Raw genomic sequence first — 19,039 nt, 5'->3', positions numbered from 1 at the left:
AAATCAACGGTAGCAGTGACCTATGTCTGGTGTAGCCTTCTCTTACCTGAGATGTCTATATGGCTCCGCAAGCTCTCGGTTCTGTCTGGGGTTCAGTATGGGAGACCTCCAGAACTGTTGCTTAAGATAGTTCATCCAACCCATCCATTCACTTGGTACAAGAGAATCAGTTTTGTGAACTTATGTTTATATATTTTTCCCTGTGAGTTTCACATTCTTCTCTTTTAACTCTATATAGTATTCTTATTTTTCTATATCTTTTTTTCCTTTCTTTACACATTGGATTTTCCTTTTCTTCCCAGAACTTTTGCCTCATCCACATTTTTTTTCATTTTCTCACTGCAATAGCTATTTGTAAATCCCAACAAAACAGTTAACCTTTTTCCACCAAGAAAAAAAAAATACTTCGTGGTAATTTATCATAGCAGGTTACAGATACAGAATATAGACACCATATTCTGAGTCTGCCTTCTCTTTATAATCAAACAGCCCTAAGAGCAATTGTAAATATCATAAATGGAGACGAATAATGATAGCAATTTCTGTATCATATCCAGAATGTGTTTAGGATTCGTACCTGTTGCCTTCCTTTGTGAATAGCCGAAACGAACTTTGGAAAACCTAAGCCTCCGTTACATGAGAGATCTCTGAGAATGGCAAGCTTGTGTGCTGAGGAGCTAGAAACAATAGACCCTTAAACTGGAGGAAAATTAATAAATTTAATGTTCCCTAAGTTTAGTAGTAATTTGCATCTCTCATATTATGCTGTTCTCTGAGCTCTCACCAAAAAAAGTTATTTTATTTTAGCGAACCATCAAGCAGTGTTTCCAATTACCAATAAATGAAAAGGGTCTGTGCTGGGTTTTGTTCAGATTACCCATTTGTCTAGGTTAAAATTTGCATATCAGTAGGCTAGGTGATATTTTTCTTCCTTTATTCCTATCTTAACAGAGAGAAACATAAAACCCAGATTCATTTCTAGAAAAAAAAAATTTATCTTAAACTTATTTAATATCTGATGGTTTGTAGAGAAAGTCTGAATACAACTAAAACCTTTCTTTAACACTTACATGGCCATTTAGGCTAGTTCTCAGTAAATCAAAATGTACAAGTCAGCAATAATATTTGGTACTGAATCAGTTGTTTTGGGTCCAGGAGATTAACTCTATGTTGGGACAATTATTTAAAGATAAGCCTAAAGCAAAAGTGAAGCCGTAGCTGCTCTGGCCTCTGCATAGTGCATGATCCGTCAGACTTTGCCCAGCTGCTCTCTGACAATCTTTAACTCTGCATTTTATCTGTGGAATCCACTGTGGCAGAAATAGGCTGGAATGTTACCTAATGCGCTCTACTTAATACCCAAAGGATTTCAGAATGTGCTACAAGCATAGTCCTACTTTTTCTCCTTCTGAAAACAGTACTAAACAGGGGCCAGCCATAAGGGAGGGCAGGGGGGTTGAAGGGGGATTGACACCTCTTTGGAAGTTGTTTTAATATTAATGGTCTCTTTCTTACAATTTTCAAATCTCAGATCGTGTAGAGGATTTACCAAAATCAACTTTTAAAAAATGTAATAATTACCTACCATGCCAAAGAAAAGTATGTAATCACTTCTACTTATGACTTTACATGCACTGTCATGCTTTTACTACTTTTCACATCAGGTAAACAAAAGTTTGGGTACCAAAGTAGATGAGGGCCTCAGAGTTGATAATGACAGTATTTGTTTCTAAGCTGTGACTAATGAATGTGAGAAGGTGTACGTGCAGCGGGATTTGGGCATAAAAAAATGGTTGATGGTGTGATTTCAGGGTGAGAGTATGGACAATTTCAACTGGGGAGTGCGCAGACGTTCTCTGGACAGCCTGGACAAGTGTGATATGCAGATTCTGGAGGAGCGCCAGCTCTCAGGAAGCACTCCCAGCCTCAACAAAATGAACCATGAGGACTCCGATGAGTCATCCGAGGAGGAGGACCTCACAGCCAGCCAGATCCTGGAGCACTCAGACCTAGTAAGTAGCAGCTCTCCCACTCCAGGAATTGGGAGACTTGGGTTTTTTTTGTAATTAATACAGGAGTGTAGTTTCCAGTTTCAGCTACAGAAACTTTCCACAGCTGCTAAACTAAATCTCAACTGTCAGGTGGTATCTAATGGGTTCTAACTGGCCAAGTCTTCTCTGTAAGTTGCAAATAAAAACAAAAGCTGGTGTACCTTGATGTGCCCTGAAAGCCATCAAATCTTAAGGCCCAGATTTTTCCCAAATAACTTTTATGATGCTGGAATCTTTTTAAAAAATTCCTGAGATCTCTAACATTTCAGGAGATACAACAGACGTTTGGATGTGATTAGGTGTTTTAGAGGTCTGTGCCGTAATACCAACTAGATCACCAGCTGCTGTGTTTAAGTAGGAGCCAGTAACAGTGAAATATGGAAGTTAAAAATTAAAACCTATCAACCAACGACTGGAGAACAATGGTTTGGACTCTTATGTAAAAAAATAATTAAAGCTTTTAAAGAATGGGAACTTCATACTATGTTTCATTTCCTTTGCTTTTTACACAGATCATGACGCTCTCCCCCTCTGAGGAGACCAATCCCATGGAACTGCTCAGCACGGCCTGTGACTCGACCCCCGCCGACCCGCACTCCTTCAACACCAGGATGGCCAGCTTTGACGCTTCTTTGCCCGATATGAATAATCTGCAGATTTCTGAGGGTTCAAAGGTAAAGAGATTTTTGGCAATGATGATTGTAGTTTCCTTAAAGAAAAAAAGCACTTCTGATTTACTGAGAATGCTGAAGGGGTCAAAAGTGGAGGGACTATCTTTATCTTTTTCTTTCTTACTTTTTCGAAATAATTGACGTTTGGGCACCTGAGCCCACGTTTTGAAGTTATTTTACCCCCACAAGCTTGAGCGGCCATCATCCCCTCAGCTGAAAGATATTTGATTTGAGTCTCTTTAAAACGAAACATGTCACGTGAGCACTGCTGATGGATGGCAAAGCAAACTGGCGTGTCCGAGGCTGCTGTGACTGGGAAACTGCTGTGCTTTGTCATGACTTTTATAGAACAATATGCTAAGGACGGTGTGGGTGTATCATGTATTTGGGGACATTTTTTCCTGTGTAGGAAACAATTATACAATTTGTATATTGATTCAGGGCTCGCCTTTTGGTGCACTATGGGAATTTTTAATGTCAATCACAGCTATTATGCCAGATTCGCACAAAACTCTTCTAGCTAGACTCTCTGAGGAGAAAGGTAACTAATGGACATAATTTTCTTATTTAAAAGCGTTTGCTTTTTTAAATTTCTAATAGTTTATTTACTTAAATTTTTAAATTTATTTTAAAGATTTAAAGATTATTATTTTATTAAAATTTCCAGAAAATAGCCTGTTCATAAAACTATCCACTCACATGCTGTGCCCACATATATGCCCATCAGTATAGAATTTTATTTCCCTATGGTAGAAATACCAAAATAATCTATTGTTGTTAGGATAGTTGTTAGGATAAAATAAAGCATTCTTTATCCTGAGTGTGGTTATGGTTGCATAAGTTCTAAAGAGAAAATAAAATAGAAAAAAAATTATAAAAGTATGAATATGTTCCTTCTGACATTTCTGAGGGAAAAATATAGTATTGGCTATTCTGTATTTTTTTACAGCATACTAAAAACAGAGCAGAAATCTAGACAAAGGTATGTGCTTTAAGCCAAGGACAACCACCAAATTGCAATTACCTAAAAATATTGAAGCTTAAATAAGAATTATTTCTAAAATTGTCCCATTGCAAACGGACTCTGATTAGGATTCTTGGAGTTAGCAAAGGGCTTTTTTAGCCAAAAAAAAAAAAAAAACCAGAGAATAAAACTTTGTCTAAGTTAAAATGCCAGAATCCTAAGATTAAGAAATTAAATTTCATGCAAAAAAATCACAGAATTATATGTGATCTTATTAGGATTTTATATTTCTCAGTGTTGGTATAGTCATTTTCTCCATTTTTTGATTTTGCATGCTAAAATATACCGATTTCCTATATAAAGCACTGCCGGAGTAGTAGAAAGCATCTAATCCTACCAAGGAAAGGTTGGATCTCATTTCTGAAGAGCTATTCCTGGGTTTCTGCAATGCTTGATGTATCTGTGGTGTTAGAAAAAGAAAACAAAAGATATTTTTATAAGAACTCAGCCTTTCCCTAATAGATGAAGTTTTTGTGCACTATAACCCAGACCAGTCCCCAGTGGCCAACCTCATTAGCACCACTGTGGCTTTAAAAAAAGCGGAAAGCAGATACAGAGGAGCCTCTGAAACTCAGTATTTACCAGCAGTTCCTCCAAAGACATGAGATAACCCGTCTCCCTAATATATCTTTAACTTTACTGTTAATTTTCCCTATTAGTTCTAGATTCAAAATACTAAATACATACTAAATGAGTGGCCAGATGTTAACCCATGATAAAGCTCTAATTCATACACACTTCTGTTTTGCCTAGATTCTTGTTTTTGTTTTAAGAAAATGACTCACTGAAACATGTACGTGTATTTTCTTCCTCTCCTCTTCTGATGTGTAATCCAGTTGCCTTCCTTCCTCTCCTAAAGAACAATCAGTCCTCCGCTGATTTCCCCCTGGCCGGAGCCCAAGCCCAGCCTCTTTTTCCATTTTACTTGCTATGTCTCTTTCCTGCCTCTCACTCATCCCAGTTCTGCCTGGCCTAGAGCCCTATCGTTTTACTGCTTATTCCACATTTTGTAGCAAGGTAAGAGCAGACAGTCCTATCTGTTATCTTTAAGGGGTATCGTCCAGGGCAAAGCATGTATGTCAATGGGTCTTAGAGGATTCCCAGTACAGAAAGGCCTAGCAACCCAGCAGGCTCAGGGAAGGACCCTGGAGCTCTCGTGCACACTGGAGATATTTCTTGAGCATCTCCTGTGCCAGGCACTGATGATTCTAAACTCTAGTTTCCAGTGGCAAAGGGGTTCCACGCTGGAGAACTAACTGTGGATAGCCTTGCTTTTAGAAGGCTGGGGTTGTACGATGGAAGGAGTTCTCAATCCAAAGACCACGGTGTTTCTCATGCCGGCTCCGACTCTGGTTATCAGCTTGATCTTAGGCAAGTCCCTTTCCCAGGTGGAGCATCGTGTCCTCATCTGTAAAGTGTGGAGGTTTGACCCAGGGTCTCGATGGTCTTTTCCAAGTTTAGCATTTACACCCCATAAGCATACGTTCAAACATGATAATCTACTGAGAGCCCCTGTGGGGACTGTTGGGAAGAGACTGAAAAGAAAATAAAGAATGAGCAGTACTTGAGAGAATTCCTGAGTCCAGTTTAGAAACTGACTGTATTGTAGCTAGAAAGCAAATGCCCTCCTTTCTATCACTGTCAGCATTTCAGTCTTTTATTTTTTCTTTAGTTGAACAGATTATCCTGTATATATTCTCACATGTCTGCGGATTCTTTTCCCTTTTCATTCTTCCAGGCGGAAGCTGTCCGGGAGGAGGAGGACACCACTGTGCATGAAGATGATCTTTCTAGTTCCATCAATGAACTCCCGGCAGCTTTCGAATGCAGTGACAGCTTTAGCCTGGACACAACTGAGGCGGAAGAAAAAGGCAGTCGGGCACTGGACCAGTTTACTCTTGCAAGGTAACGGAGCCCTTGGTGGAAGTGGGTGGTTTGGATGTACCTGACACTTTGTATTGCATCCACACTAAAGCGAAATGTCACACTTGCACTGCTGGGATGTCCTAGTCCAAAGTGACATGGAACTTGGCAGGTTTTCAGCTGAGTTAGAATCATCCATTCCCATCGTAGGGCCTTACGCAGAGCCAGGACAGGATACCCACAGAAGAATTCCTAAGGCATAAACAACCTGAAAAGCCCAAGGGCCTGGGGCCATGGTCCAGCCCTTGTAAGCTTGAAGCAAGATTTGGCCCGCCTTGGAAATGAGTTCTTTCCACTTGGAGTGAAAAGACTAGAACAAGAGGCTCTTTATACACTGAATAGTCTTCCTTAAGTGGGTGTCTTTCAGCCTGGTGACTGATATTTCAGAGACTAGTGAGATACACAAATAGAAAAAAATATGAAGAGGAATAGATCAAAACACTGAAGGTTAGACTAATGCAGAATCTACAATAAATCACAAATAATAATGCTGCAGAGTTACTTCAGGATAAGAAAGTCAAGATTCTAAAATTACTCTTGTGAAAGTTAAAAATAAGAGCTAAGTAAAAGCTCCTGACATGGCTAGACAAAGGCCTTCTGTTACGGTGAGCAGTATCTGTCCATCAAAGGAAAGGTTAAGGTAATACCTGGAGAAGAATCTGACTTTTCATTTTTTATTCCTTGTCTCTCCTTTCTTCGTGCCTCTCTGTCTCTCCTACCTCTTCTTTGGTTTCCTTTCCTCCCGCTACCCTAGTCGCATTCATTAGTGCTCTCCCTCCAGAAGGGAAAAATTAGAAGATTCAAAATTTTTATTATAATTTTTTTGTGGTGAAAAATGAAGAGGAATGAAAGTGCCAAAGCCTAGGAACTGGTGTTTACTTTGTCTGGGGCCCTGGCCTCTGGGGAACTGAGCAGCCCTTGCTGAAGGCTGAAGGAGGTATGGAGTCTGTAGAAAGGAAATCAGCAATGTAGGAATTACAGAAATTCTAGAGACGAAAATTCCATTCCCTAGAATCAAAGAAGAATCTCAGTGACCTCTGAACGACAGCCAAGTGCCCAGAGCCACCCCAAAGGGAAGAGTGGGCAGGGCGGCTACGTCCTCATGCTGACCCTCACGGGCAGAATTTAGGAACCCCAGAGAAGAATGAGAAGGACGTCATTTCTTGACATGGTCGTTTTCATTTCTTCTAGCTTTGGAGAAGGCGACAGGGGAGTCTCCCCGCCTCCCTCGCCCTTCTTCTCGGCCATCCTTGCTGCCTTCCAGCCCGCGGCCTGTGACGACGCCGAGGAGGCCTGGCGCAGCCACATCAACCAGCTCATGTGCGACTCGGACGGCTCCTGCGCCGTGTACACCTTCCACGTGTTCTCCTCCCTGTTTAAGGTACGGGCTCCCTGCCAGGTCGGAGGGCTCCGTCTCTGGGGGAGCCAGCGAGCTCCTAATTTGCGAAGGAGTTGTTTTGTTTCGGGATTGTGCTATTTTCTCCTCCTTTGTCTCTCTCTTTTCTTCATTATGTGTACCTGGCCTGCCTTGTCTTTTATCTCCACCCCTCCCCTGCCCAGTGAATTCCTTAACGGGGCAGCCATAGCTGTGAACACCTGCTTACTCCTTTTAGTTGCTTTTGAACACATGAAAGGTCGTTCCTGGTGTCGTAGGAAGGTTGCTGGGCGTTGCAGATTTCTTTTTGACCCGGAGAAATGCCTCCTACTTAGTACCCCTCAAGAATCAGGCCAGTCTAACAACCGCCTCTCCTGTGTGAACCACAGTCACAGGTCCATGCAGTCAGTGTCTTTGTGCAAATTGTCAGAAACGTCCCCTCCTCCAGGGGGTGCAGTACCACATATGGCCAGCAGAGTGCACTTCTGAGCCCTCAATGAGACACCCTGGCATCTTGCAGACACAACTCTGGCAGTATGATGTGGAGACACCTTAAATTTCTCTTGTTACCCCCATAACACACTTACAATGAGTGCTGAACGAAAGATGCGGAAGGAGTTCGACTTCTGATTGGTGGTTGAAAGTTTCATTTTATTCCTGCCTCTCTGTTGGTCATGAAAATTCCCATCAGTTCCTCTGTGCATCTTGCTCTAAACTTTCACGCTCCAAATCAAATAATTGGCAGAGGGTGTGAGGTGGCACAAGAAAAGAGAAACATGCCTTGCTATGAAGGGATACCTAGACCTGTACGCTGAGTTTGAAGCAGATATTGACTGTGAAATGGCAATATTGGGAATGACGAAGCCACGAAACCACGAAGATGAGGTTGTAGGTGAAGGTTTGTTGATGTGGAAACGTGATTACCATATAATTTGAGAGAAAGCTAGTTTTTTAAAAAAAAACACCATATGCTGTTCCTGTTCTTGAAATGCCTAGAAAATAATGAAAATTGTATATCAGAGTTTCATTGTGTCTTCTCAGGGTGATGAGATTTTGAGTGTCTTTTATTTCCTTCTTTGTATTAATACTTTCTTTCAATTTCCTATTTCCCTATAATCAAAATGCTTTTCTATCAGCATTTTCCTTAACCTTATTTTTAATAACTCATTAAACAGAACTGCCACTGATAACACAAGGGGAAAAAACAGAAAGAAGCTATCTAGTTCCAACTTTGAGTAGACTTGAATAATGGATGAATGAATGCACTGACTGGTTAAAATCTAGTTAAACTTGTGTAGATGTTGAGTTAAATTGAGTGTATCATGAGACAGGGACGATAATTTGGTTCGACTGAGAGAAGGGGCCTTCTAATCACCTGTAGGAAGAGCCATGGCAGAAGGGAAAGGCAGGAAAATGAGGCATTATACCAAAAGTGCAAAATGAAAATTATGTCCCCCTTAAATGGTTTAAGAAGTCAGGGACTAGGAGATCCCATAGGTAAAACTATCTTAAAACATCGTTTCAACATTTCAGTAGCCAGCGTCCCTTGGCTCAAGTCGGCTCTGAGATAACTGGCGTTGTAGCACGGTTGCTGTGCGTTGCAGATTTCTTTTTATGGTATGAGAAAGTGCCACCTACTTAGTAGCCCTTAAGAATCAGGCCAGTGTAACAACTGCCTCTCTAAGGTTGCTTACTAATCTGTTATCCTAGTGAGCAGAAGACTAGACAAAACTAAAATCATCTACTTTAAATAATTTCAAATTCAGGAAGACATTTTTAGTAATATGAAAGTAAACTCTGTTTTTGAGCCTGGAGGCCGTTCTTATAATCCATTTTTGCAGAATTATATACCAATAGTACTGACAGCTATAGTTTCTCACTTGCAGTCTTACTTGTGGCACCCTCTCTCAACTGTTTAAATGGAAATGAAACCTACTAGAAAGTTGAATGGACAAATTAAGATCGTGTCTGGGATTAATTTGGGGCTGGACGAGGTGTGAGGCTTAAATCAGAAAACGGTTGGCTGCTGAAACGTAAGAATTCCAGAAACTCTTTAACATTAATCCAGATTGAAATTTTAAAGCAAACTACCAGAAAGCTACTGTTTGAGGTGAATTTAGTGTTAAGGAATCAGAAGCAAAGCAACTTATCATATTGTTCTAAAAGCTATTTTTAAATAATGATTAATAGTACATATTTAAGTTTGGCTGTGGTAGTCATTTTCTCTTGTTACAGCTACTGGATTACTCATGCTTAATTTGATCGTCCTGAGCAACACTGTCCCTCTCCCTAGAACAGTCATGTCCGCTTGTCCCCGCGCTATACTCCCAGTTGCATTCAAAGGCCTGATTGGGCATCACTCCCGTGAATGAAGCCTTCCTTTACCTCTTTCTCCCTTCCCCTGTCGCCTGGATCCTGTACTTGCATCTGCTACACTTGTCACACTATAATTACTTGTTTAGCTATCTGTCTCCCCAGAAAAGGGCAGGTAACGGTGCCTTACTACCTTAATTTCTCAGCAGTTGAAACAGTTGCTGACAGAATAGGTGCTCACGAAATGTAGAAAGAATAAATGGAAACCTTAAACATAAAGCTTCTGACTTCCTGCCTGTGGACAACTAGTTTCATTACCAGCAGTCGCAGGTCAGCCGTGGCCTGCAGCTGCAGCCACCACCCTCAGCCTGACTTCCCCTCCCACCTGCCCAGGTATGCTGGTGGCATGAGGAAGGCAGAAGGGAGGCCCCAACCTTCACCTCTGTCCCCGGTGCCTGGCAACCCACTGGCTGAGATACTGGTGAGGCGTAAGGAGAAAAGAGTTGTATGGGATGGTGATTTCTGGGTGGAAAACAGAATAGTGAGGTCAGAATAGCCTTTGGAGTTAAACCAACCTAGGTTCAAATCCAGTTCTGGCTGCTTTCTGGCCTGGTAGACGTGGAGACAGTCCTTAAGTTCACCAAGCTGCAGTGTCCTCCACTGTACAATGGAAATAAAAATACTATCTACGCGTTTTATCTTTTTAAGGACAGCTCAAGGAGAGAAACGGCTCAGGCCGTGCATCTGGCAGGCGGGCAGCACGTGCTGTCTGTTCCCATTGGGCCGCTCTTCCTCACGGTCAGTGGCGGGTGCTCTGTGGCCCTGGCCCCCACAGCCTGGTTCCTCTGGTGAGAGCCCAGGAGCAGCTGCCCCTATGGAGAGTTGGGCCACCCTGCCTGAGTGCTCTGGGCCACCTCCCCTGGGGACTCTCTAGCCCTTTCTGGGAATGACACTCAGATCGTAGGAAACCTAAGAGACCAGAGCTTAACTCCCAAATGGTAAAACTATGGCTAAAGGCGTGAAAAGGCTTCAAATGTCACATCTGATGTCTTTTGTGGAGACAGTCCCTTCTCCTAAGAGGGGCTGATTTGACATTTGTTGTCTGGTAACAGTCGACTCTCTAGGATGCTCCTTTTACCACCCCACTGAGGAAATGGGCTCAGTTTCCAGAGCACCCACTGTCCTGAGAGCAAAGCAGTTGTGGAAAAGCAAGAAGAAAGTACTAAAACTTAAAATGCACATGAGCTGAGAGGTGGGGCTGGGCATGAGCCCTTTGGGGACTCGTTTGGGTTTGAATTTTTTTTTCATCAGTGTATTAGATCCATCACCCATGGAGCTCATCTGCAATAATAATAATTTTTAAAAATATATACCTTCTATGTTGCTTGTTAATATTACATTTAGCCTTAAGAACTTTCTCAAACTCTGTCAAATACTATGTGATTAAAAGCAACGCTGGAAGCAAAATGGGTATTAACATATCGCTGGGAATGAAATACATTTCAGACCTGCGGTCTAGCTGTCATTAACCACTTCTCATTTCCTCACCATGTCTGTTTACTGTTTTCTAACATTTTCCTATAAGTATGAACACCATGTTTCCCAGTGTGTGGTTGGATTTTGGAGGAGGTGGGGAGGAGGTAATTACAAAAAGAACTGGGTTTTCAAAACAAGGAAATGGTTTCTGCTGATCCAGTATAAACATCTTTCCAAGTGTCGCCATCATTATATTTTCTTCTTGTTGCTCATGTGTGAGAATATCATTGCCAACGTCCATCACACAATGTCACCACGTTATATGATGTGTTTATATGCAACTCAGGAGAAGATAAAACTGAATTTTTATCCCCTAAATGTCACCTGCCTTTATATGAGGCTCTGAAGTTCCCTGATGAATCTAGTTTCAGTACAATGAAAAATAAACCAAAGCTTACCTTATGCTTAGGCAACCTGGAAAGAACCCCAAACTATTTGGGGACCTGAATCCTAGTCCCAGCTCAACTAGCTGCTGTGCAATGCTAGACATGGAATTTCAGGCTCCTTGAAGCTCTTACATTATTGATTTGGAGTATTTTATTTAATTGCACATAAAACCAATTTAACACCATATTCCAAAATCTGAAAAAATCCAAAATTTGAAAAAATCCAAAATCTGAAACACATCTGGTCCCAAGCATTTCAGATAAGGGATACTCAACCTGTACAAGCACTCACACATTGGGAAATGACGTTTTAGGGAGAAACATTGTCCACACCAAATGATTACTTAGTTTAACACAAACATTCACTCTGCTCCCCTCCCCCATTACCCTTAGGACCCATGTTCATTTGATATTTGTATAAAGATTTAAAAAGTTTTTTTCTGTTAGTAACAATGTATTATATTTTTACAAATTTCTAAGAGTAGATTTTAAGCATTCTCACCACAAAAAATGATAAGTATTTGAGACGATGAATGTTAATTAGCTCAATTTAGCCATTCCACAATGTATACATATTTCAAAACATGTTTACATGATATGTACTTTGTCAAGTAAAAAAATCAACCAATTAAATAAATTAATTTTTTTAAAAGAAAGACTCCCTCCCCCAATTTTTTTATAGTATGCATAAGTTAAACTTGGCCTTTATAAATTTCATTTCACTATTCTGCCCTGCAGAATATTCAGAAAAGGTTCTGCTTCTTAACCTGTGATGCAGCCAGTTACCTTGGAGATAACCTCCGGGGAATCGGATCCAAATTCGTTAGCTCTTCCCAGATGCTCACCTCCTGTTCTGAATGCCCTACGCTTTTCGTGGATGCTGAAACCGTGAGTATCCCAGTCCTGCTTTTGCAGCAGAGAGCCTGCCTGACTTATGGTGTGGAACTTCAGAGTAGCATGTTTGTTTTGTGGTTTGTTTTAAAGACACCTTGAGTGTTGTGGGCAGCACTGTGTTGTGATGTGACCCCCAAAGGCCTCCGGGTCTGCAGAGTAATTACTGTGCATTGCCAGAGAATCAGGAGAAAGAGCCACCCCTGTGCTCCCTCTGCATCCTTGGCACCTCTCTCTGATGACTCTGACTTGACAGCTGTGCATATATGGTCAGATAACCCCCAGAGCTGACCTGGCCAGTCCCCACGATTCCAGGTTGGCCAGCCAGACGGGTCTTCAGAGGCAACATGTCACCACTTTCCCCATCCCTCAGTCTCAAAGACTCACTGCCCTCAGGGTTCACCCAGCCGAAACTGCAATGATGAGTTTAAAGAAAAATTAAAACAGTCACTATCTGACAGTTGAATCATGGCTTTATGACTATAACTCTAACCCTGCAAGACTGATGAGCCCTTTGAGGGCAGAGGTTGTGTTATCTTTCTTCACAGCCCTCATTATATCACAGAACCATCACATATGCTCAATAATTACCAAGGTTCAGAACCAATGAGCATGTGCTTTGATTCTAAAAATCTCTGAAGGGTCAGTCTTTCCAAGAACCTGATTGGTGTTTGGTTGTCTTGCAGCAAGGAATACAATATGAAAAATCATTCTGTCTTAAATGATTTAAGGTATAGATTAAATACAAAAGTTTGAAAGTCTCTCTGAAGATCTGTCTTCACATTACTTAAAGTATGATTGGATGATTATATCCGTGCATAAATGGATACCATCTGTTAATGTGGGCTTCTATGGAATAGTTGGGAAGGCTTGTTTCTGCCTATACTGCTATTGGAAAAAAATCATTTCATAGGAGGCTTGGATTAGCAACCTAGTGTTCATTTGCAATTACAGCTGATACTGGAGCAAAATCTCAAATTTCACAGCTTATTAAAATGTATGGCACTGTGCCCCCTTTATATTACTTCTAAATATACTTCTCTTTTCTGTCTGTGTAGTCATGCCTTTGTGTTGGTATCACTTGAATTGTTTTAACACAAACCATTTTCCTGTCTTTAGCTGCTTTCTTGTGGACTTCTGGACAAGCTCAAGTTCAGCGTTCTAGAACTGCAAGAATATTTGGATACCTACAACAACAGAAAAGAGGCCACTCTCTCTGTAAGCTTTTGTGTTCCTGTGCATGTGCATTCAGTTAAAATCGAATGAACTCAACCACTATGGGAGGTGTTGTGATTAACCTAAGATAGTTTCTTTAGAGAGTAGAAGACAGACTTCATCTTTTCCTCGGTTAAGGATTACAATTCCAATTTAATGTGGTATTTACAAAAGAGAAATTTTTCAGCTTTTTAGCCTTATAATATCCCTACCAAAAAATTGGAAGAAATGTGTATCTGCTTAATATGTCACTTTATCAATGTTATGACTTTTTTCTCAGAGATTTGAAATTGTTGATTCCTTCCTTCCAGTGTTAGCCTCACCCAAAACCAGTTGTGGTGGATCTTATCTCTGGCCTTTTATTACCCACTTGTAGGGCTTTCTCCCACCCCCATGGCTTCTCTTGGCCTCAGATTTTGCACTTTATTTTTCTTTTCCTTCATAGATCTAGATCGTAAGATGTTAGAGACACAGTGATCTAGAAACCATCCATGCAAACCACCTGTTTTCTGACAGATGCACAGTTGTAGCCCCAGAGAATTCAGCAACTCACAAATAAGAATAATTGTGTGTAGTATCTATTGAGCACTTTCTGTTACACATCAGGCACTATAGAAAGAGCATGGGTTTTCAGGTAAGATGGACTTGAGTTCAAACCACAGCTCAGTTACTTAAGGGTTAGTGACGTTGAATAAGTTACTTACCTTCTCTCATCTCAGATGCATCACCTGTAAGCCAGGGGTCATAATAACTAATTTGCAGGATTGTTGCAAAGACACAACAGTTATAATAGTCATGGCAGCATCATTTCCTGAGTCCTTTTTATGTGTCCAACAACCTAACAACCTGCTAAGAGTTAAATCTCTTAAATTAAAGCATTAATGCTCACAACTACGCTGGGATCACTGTTATTACCCTGATTAGCTGGGAGGTGGAAGAATGGGACTGAAACCCAGATATATGGGATTCAAAGGTCCACGTTCTTCACCACAACACAATATTGCCTTGAAAATAGAAATAATATCTGGAAAACTGCCTGTCACAGTGTCATATATAGAGAAGATGTTCACTATAAAGTTACTGGGTTTGGGTTTGGGTTTGTCTGTTGCTGTTGTTGTTATGACCTGTCTGAGGGCGAGAGTTCTGACATTCCCCCATAACAATTTTCTTTGTCTTCCATTTCTATGGCTCTTTACCTGTTACTGTTTTCCAACTTCTCAGTCATCAGCCAGTAGAAATAACCTTTTCATTCTGGTTGGTGAACCAAACTAGACTTTGATGTTAGGTGTGAATTTTAATTCTTCAATGCTCATTGTTTCCTGCTCAAAGTTTCCTTTGCACCTCTATCTGTGTTACTATCCCAGATGCCTAAGACTGGCAGAATCTCTAAAAAGCTGAGCTATTCTCACAATAGCTTTTTTCTAGTGAAAGAGACTCGTCCCTTAGAGGTCCCTTAAAAGCCACCTCAATATAAGAGAGCAGCCAGTGTATCACAAGTCAGGTCATGTTGACCAAAATCACCAGGCCTGTGAGGAAGTGTTGGTCCTGCCTCCTAACCTCAAACATATGGAAGGTTTCTAGCCATATATATATGAATATGTGTGCGTATTCATTTTCATTTATACATAAATTAGGAATGGTATGGGAAAACCATTCCCTATGGCACTATAGCATACTGTTGAAATTATATTTTTAAATGACCGTCACCAAACCCATATAAACAGATGCTATCATTTCAGTTAATCTTTAATCCCCAAAAATGACCTTTTTCAAAAAGTCATTATAGCAGAATTTCATTTTACTATAATATCTTTAGAAGCTTAATAAATTTTTCCTGACAGAATTTATGTTAAAAATGTTCTCACGTCATCACTGAATGTACTGCTGTCTCTATCTCTTTTTCTGATTACAGTGGCTTGCAAATTGTAAGGCAACATTTGCAGGAGGATCAAGAGATGGAGTAATTACCTGTCAACCAGGGGACTCAGAAGAAAAGGTAATAAAAGCCTGTTAGAATGTATCTTTTCTGTGCTCTGACATTGTGTGTTAGTTTTGATCTACCGAGAGGTGTGGAACTGGAGAAAGGAAGAGGCGGAATGAGTCATCCCATACATTTACATAAACCGACAGAGTAAGACAGAATGACGTTCAAGCCATGCATGACTGTGTTTTGATGGGATTTGGGGGGGGTTTCTTCTTTTTGTAAAAGTAGAGGAGTAATAATAACCTTTTTTGCTGGATACTCTAACTATACTAATCATTCCCTAATAAATCCATTCTTAATTCAGAACGTAAAACCAACTTTCATTAATTCTTCACTGAACCCCTTAGTTCCCTGAATGAAGAGAGTTTCTCTTGACCTTTTAGCTGTAAAACAGATTTTCTAATTTAGAATTGCTTTAAGTACACACCTCAGATCAGCATGCTGTGTAACAGTGTACAGACAGGCATGTGAGATCTTCCAACCGTCAAACCCTACCCGGTCTGGTCTGGTCTTTGGCAATAGCAAATTCTAATCATTCTTCACAAGTGATTTAAGTGAGGAATTGTTTGTTGAAGAGAATATAACTTTTTGCTGAGTATTGAGTATTTGTTTTCCAATTTCTGTTCTGAACATAAAGTTGCAGACATCAAAATAATGAAGAAAGTTTACACACCGGTGGCCTATGAGCTGTAACCAGTTCACAGACATGTTTTGTTAAGTTTGCATTGTTTTTTATTAAACTTGCACATTATTTTTTCATTGACCCTGCATTTCAAAATTTTTAATTTTCGTATGCACACATAACTCAAAAGAGGATTCCTGGTGTCTCCAGATAAGTAGATCTAGCAACCCTGTGCCCACCTTCCCAAGTAGCAACAATGAGCTAGAGCTAAAAATCGGCCCCCCATATGGACTCTGCACCATGCCCACTGCCCGCTGAGTTCCCAGCACTGGAGGGGAGGGCTGGGCACCAAACATCATGGTGCTTGGACTGTTGTTTTTCTTGTAATAGAAAAGTATTTCTATGTGCCTAAGTCCCCAAAATTCAGAATGAAAGCTAGAGAGGGCTGTGCGTTTCAATAAAATGGGCAAGTGTATTATTTTATTTGCATATGTGAGAAATATCTGTGTATATAATATGCAAGCATCTGTCTGCTGAACCCACTCACAGTGGAGCGTGTTGGAGGAGAATTCTCAGTGCATGCTCAAAACAACAAAATGAGCCATGTTTCTAAGAAAAGTCTTGCTAATACTATATTTTGGGGAAGACATTTTTAAAAAGACAGACGGGATTAGGAAATGACTTAGGCTTCTTGGTGATTATAACACTAATTCTCCTAGAATAAGGGGCAGCATAGACTAAATAGGGCATCAAACAGTGAGATTTGCATGTCTCTCATGAGATCAGTTTCACTCATTTGTGTAATAGACACTGCTGTAGTGGTGTTTTCTCAGCCTGCACATAGCAAATGGAGAGAGAGATCTCTTCACAACTTAAAACCAGCACTTCTAATTAAGGATTTTGGTTTCCATTGACCTCTCCACCTCTTGTGGAATTCATTCTGGAGTGGCTACTACGAGGTGGTTTAAGTTAACATAAACGTAGGTCAGGGAGCAAAGTCTCTAGACGTCTCAGCTCTGGGTTCCCCAGGCACAAGCTTCAGTCTTGGCCCTATGGCTAATTAACAGAATTCATCATCCCAGTTCTGCAGAGGTGGCCCTGGAAAAGCTGCGATGTTTCCACTTCATTTGTTATAAGTGATTTTTAGATGACACATTCATAATTCAAAAGGTATTTCTGAGCACTATTTGAACATTTACTCTTTGGATTCAAGTACAGTAATTTACATGTAGCCCAGCTATATTTCATCTTATTATACTCAAATCATCATTCCAATTCTTAGAGTCTTTTTGGACACTAACCCTCTCTGTTTTGTATTTTCTATCTACATAATCCATGAATGAGAAGCCTGCAACCTCTGTTCGTACACAAGTTGAAAAGTTAAATGTTGAACAAGACAAGACTTTTCTCCAGTTATGTTGTAATCCATTAAACATCATCCTGCAGATACAGTCAGTCAGTTTTTCTTCTATAAGTAAATCTCCTTCCCATATTGGCTAAAGAAATGTCTGAAATTAGTATACAGATTTCTTGAAAATACCAAATACCTGAGGGTGTATCATAGGCTTAGAGGTATTTATCTTTCAAAGCTTTGAAAGATATTTATGACCAAAGTCCAAAAAACTACTCAACAAAGATAATACAATAGTCATCAATGTGCCAGACCCAAGCAGTTTAGCAACAGGTGAGTACATACTGTCCCCACCTGCTTAGGAGAGTTCATCAATAGGCTAGGTTATCGAAATTTTATCCCATTTAGTTTAAACCCATGACTTTAAGAGATTAAATATGATGAAAATAATAGCTAATATAGTACACTGTGGTTCATCTTCTGTCATGTCAAAAATGTCTTGGGTTTTCACTGACTGGTTATGTCATAAGCACAGAACCCATGTGAGAATGCAGAGAAACCAGATGTGGCTATGCTACTGTTAATCAGCAAGAGTTAGATTATTCTGGGCTTCTTAAGCTGCCCGTTCCTCAGCTGTTTATGATCAGTTCTTAACATCTTTGCTTCTTGATCTTTTTTCTCTCATTTTGAGAAAACATACCTCTAAATCCAATTTATAAATCAAGCCCTATCAGGAGAGCAGGTACAGGGATTGGAGAGTATCCTTGTGACCGTATAAAACGTCAGTTCCCAGCCAGGCACAGTGGCACACGCCTGTAATCCCAGCATTTTGGGAGGCCGAGGCAGGAGGATCACTTGAGGCCAGGAGATGGAGATCAGCCTGTGATAGCATATCAAGACTCTGACTCTCCAAAAAAATTGTAAAAATTAGCCACGGGTGGTGGCGCATGCCTGTAGTCCCAGCTACTCTGAAGGCTGAGCAGGGAGGATCACTTGAGTCCAGGAGTTTGAGGCTGGAGTGAGGTATAATAGGGCTACTGCACTTCAGACTGAGTAACAGAGAGAAATCCTGTCTCTTAAAAGAAAAAAGGAAAAAAAAGATTTCACATGTTCAAAAGAACCTAAAGTCACCGAAACACATAAATTTATAGAGTTCTCAGGGATTATTTTTAGAACTCGGATACAGGAAAGCATTAGTTTGGGGGGCAGGGGGTGGGGAGAATGTTTTAACATTTTCCATAAAATGAACACCCTGGAAAGCCATTTTTCACTATCTTTTTGGAACTCTAAATGCAAACTAGTTCCCAGCCTGTGGCCTAGGAAAGGACTCTGAGATAATAAATATGAAGGAAGCTCGAACTAGCCTACCTAAAAAGGAGCGTTTAGGAAGGATACTGGGAACTGGTATTTGTCACAGTTGGCCATCTCCCAAGAACCACGCTATTTTGTGCCCTGAGAGCTGAGTGGGAGGGATTCGTTGACAAAGAAATTCCTTAGCACCAAGCTTGAGCTGAAAAGTTTCATTTGCCTGTATTGAACAGAGGAGGTTTTACTTTAACTGATTTGCAGACCTCCCTGAATTACAACCTTGTTTTGGAAAACAATAAACAGATAGCAGTTTTCTTCACACGAGACCATGTAATTTACTCAACACTTGCTTCATTCCACACTCCTGAAAAGTAAATTCCATGGTAGAA

At 40.5% G+C, this 19,039-nt stretch overlaps 1 protein-coding gene across 1 annotated transcript in view; it reads left to right on the top strand.

Moving 5' to 3' along the window:
• Positions 1 to 19,039, top strand: part of FRY (FRY microtubule binding protein) — a 231,492-nt gene that overhangs the window by 199,405 nt on the left and 13,048 nt on the right. Inside the window, exons 52-58 of the mRNA XM_045566954.1 lie at positions 1,812 to 2,012; positions 2,564 to 2,725; positions 5,485 to 5,651; positions 6,861 to 7,050; positions 12,018 to 12,167; positions 13,290 to 13,388; positions 15,298 to 15,381. Coding sequence (XP_045422910.1) covers positions 1,812 to 2,012; positions 2,564 to 2,725; positions 5,485 to 5,651; positions 6,861 to 7,050; positions 12,018 to 12,167; positions 13,290 to 13,388; positions 15,298 to 15,381 — 1,053 coding nt within the window. The remainder of the gene's footprint in view (positions 1 to 1,811; positions 2,013 to 2,563; positions 2,726 to 5,484; positions 5,652 to 6,860; positions 7,051 to 12,017; positions 12,168 to 13,289; positions 13,389 to 15,297; positions 15,382 to 19,039) is intronic.

Source organism: Lemur catta, chromosome 13 (assembly GCF_020740605.2).
Source record: "Lemur catta isolate mLemCat1 chromosome 13, mLemCat1.pri, whole genome shotgun sequence".
NCBI classification, from domain to species: domain Eukaryota; kingdom Metazoa; phylum Chordata; class Mammalia; order Primates; family Lemuridae; genus Lemur; species Lemur catta.
The sequence above is the reverse complement of the archived record's forward strand: the minus strand, read 5'-3'. Positions and strand labels throughout refer to the sequence as shown.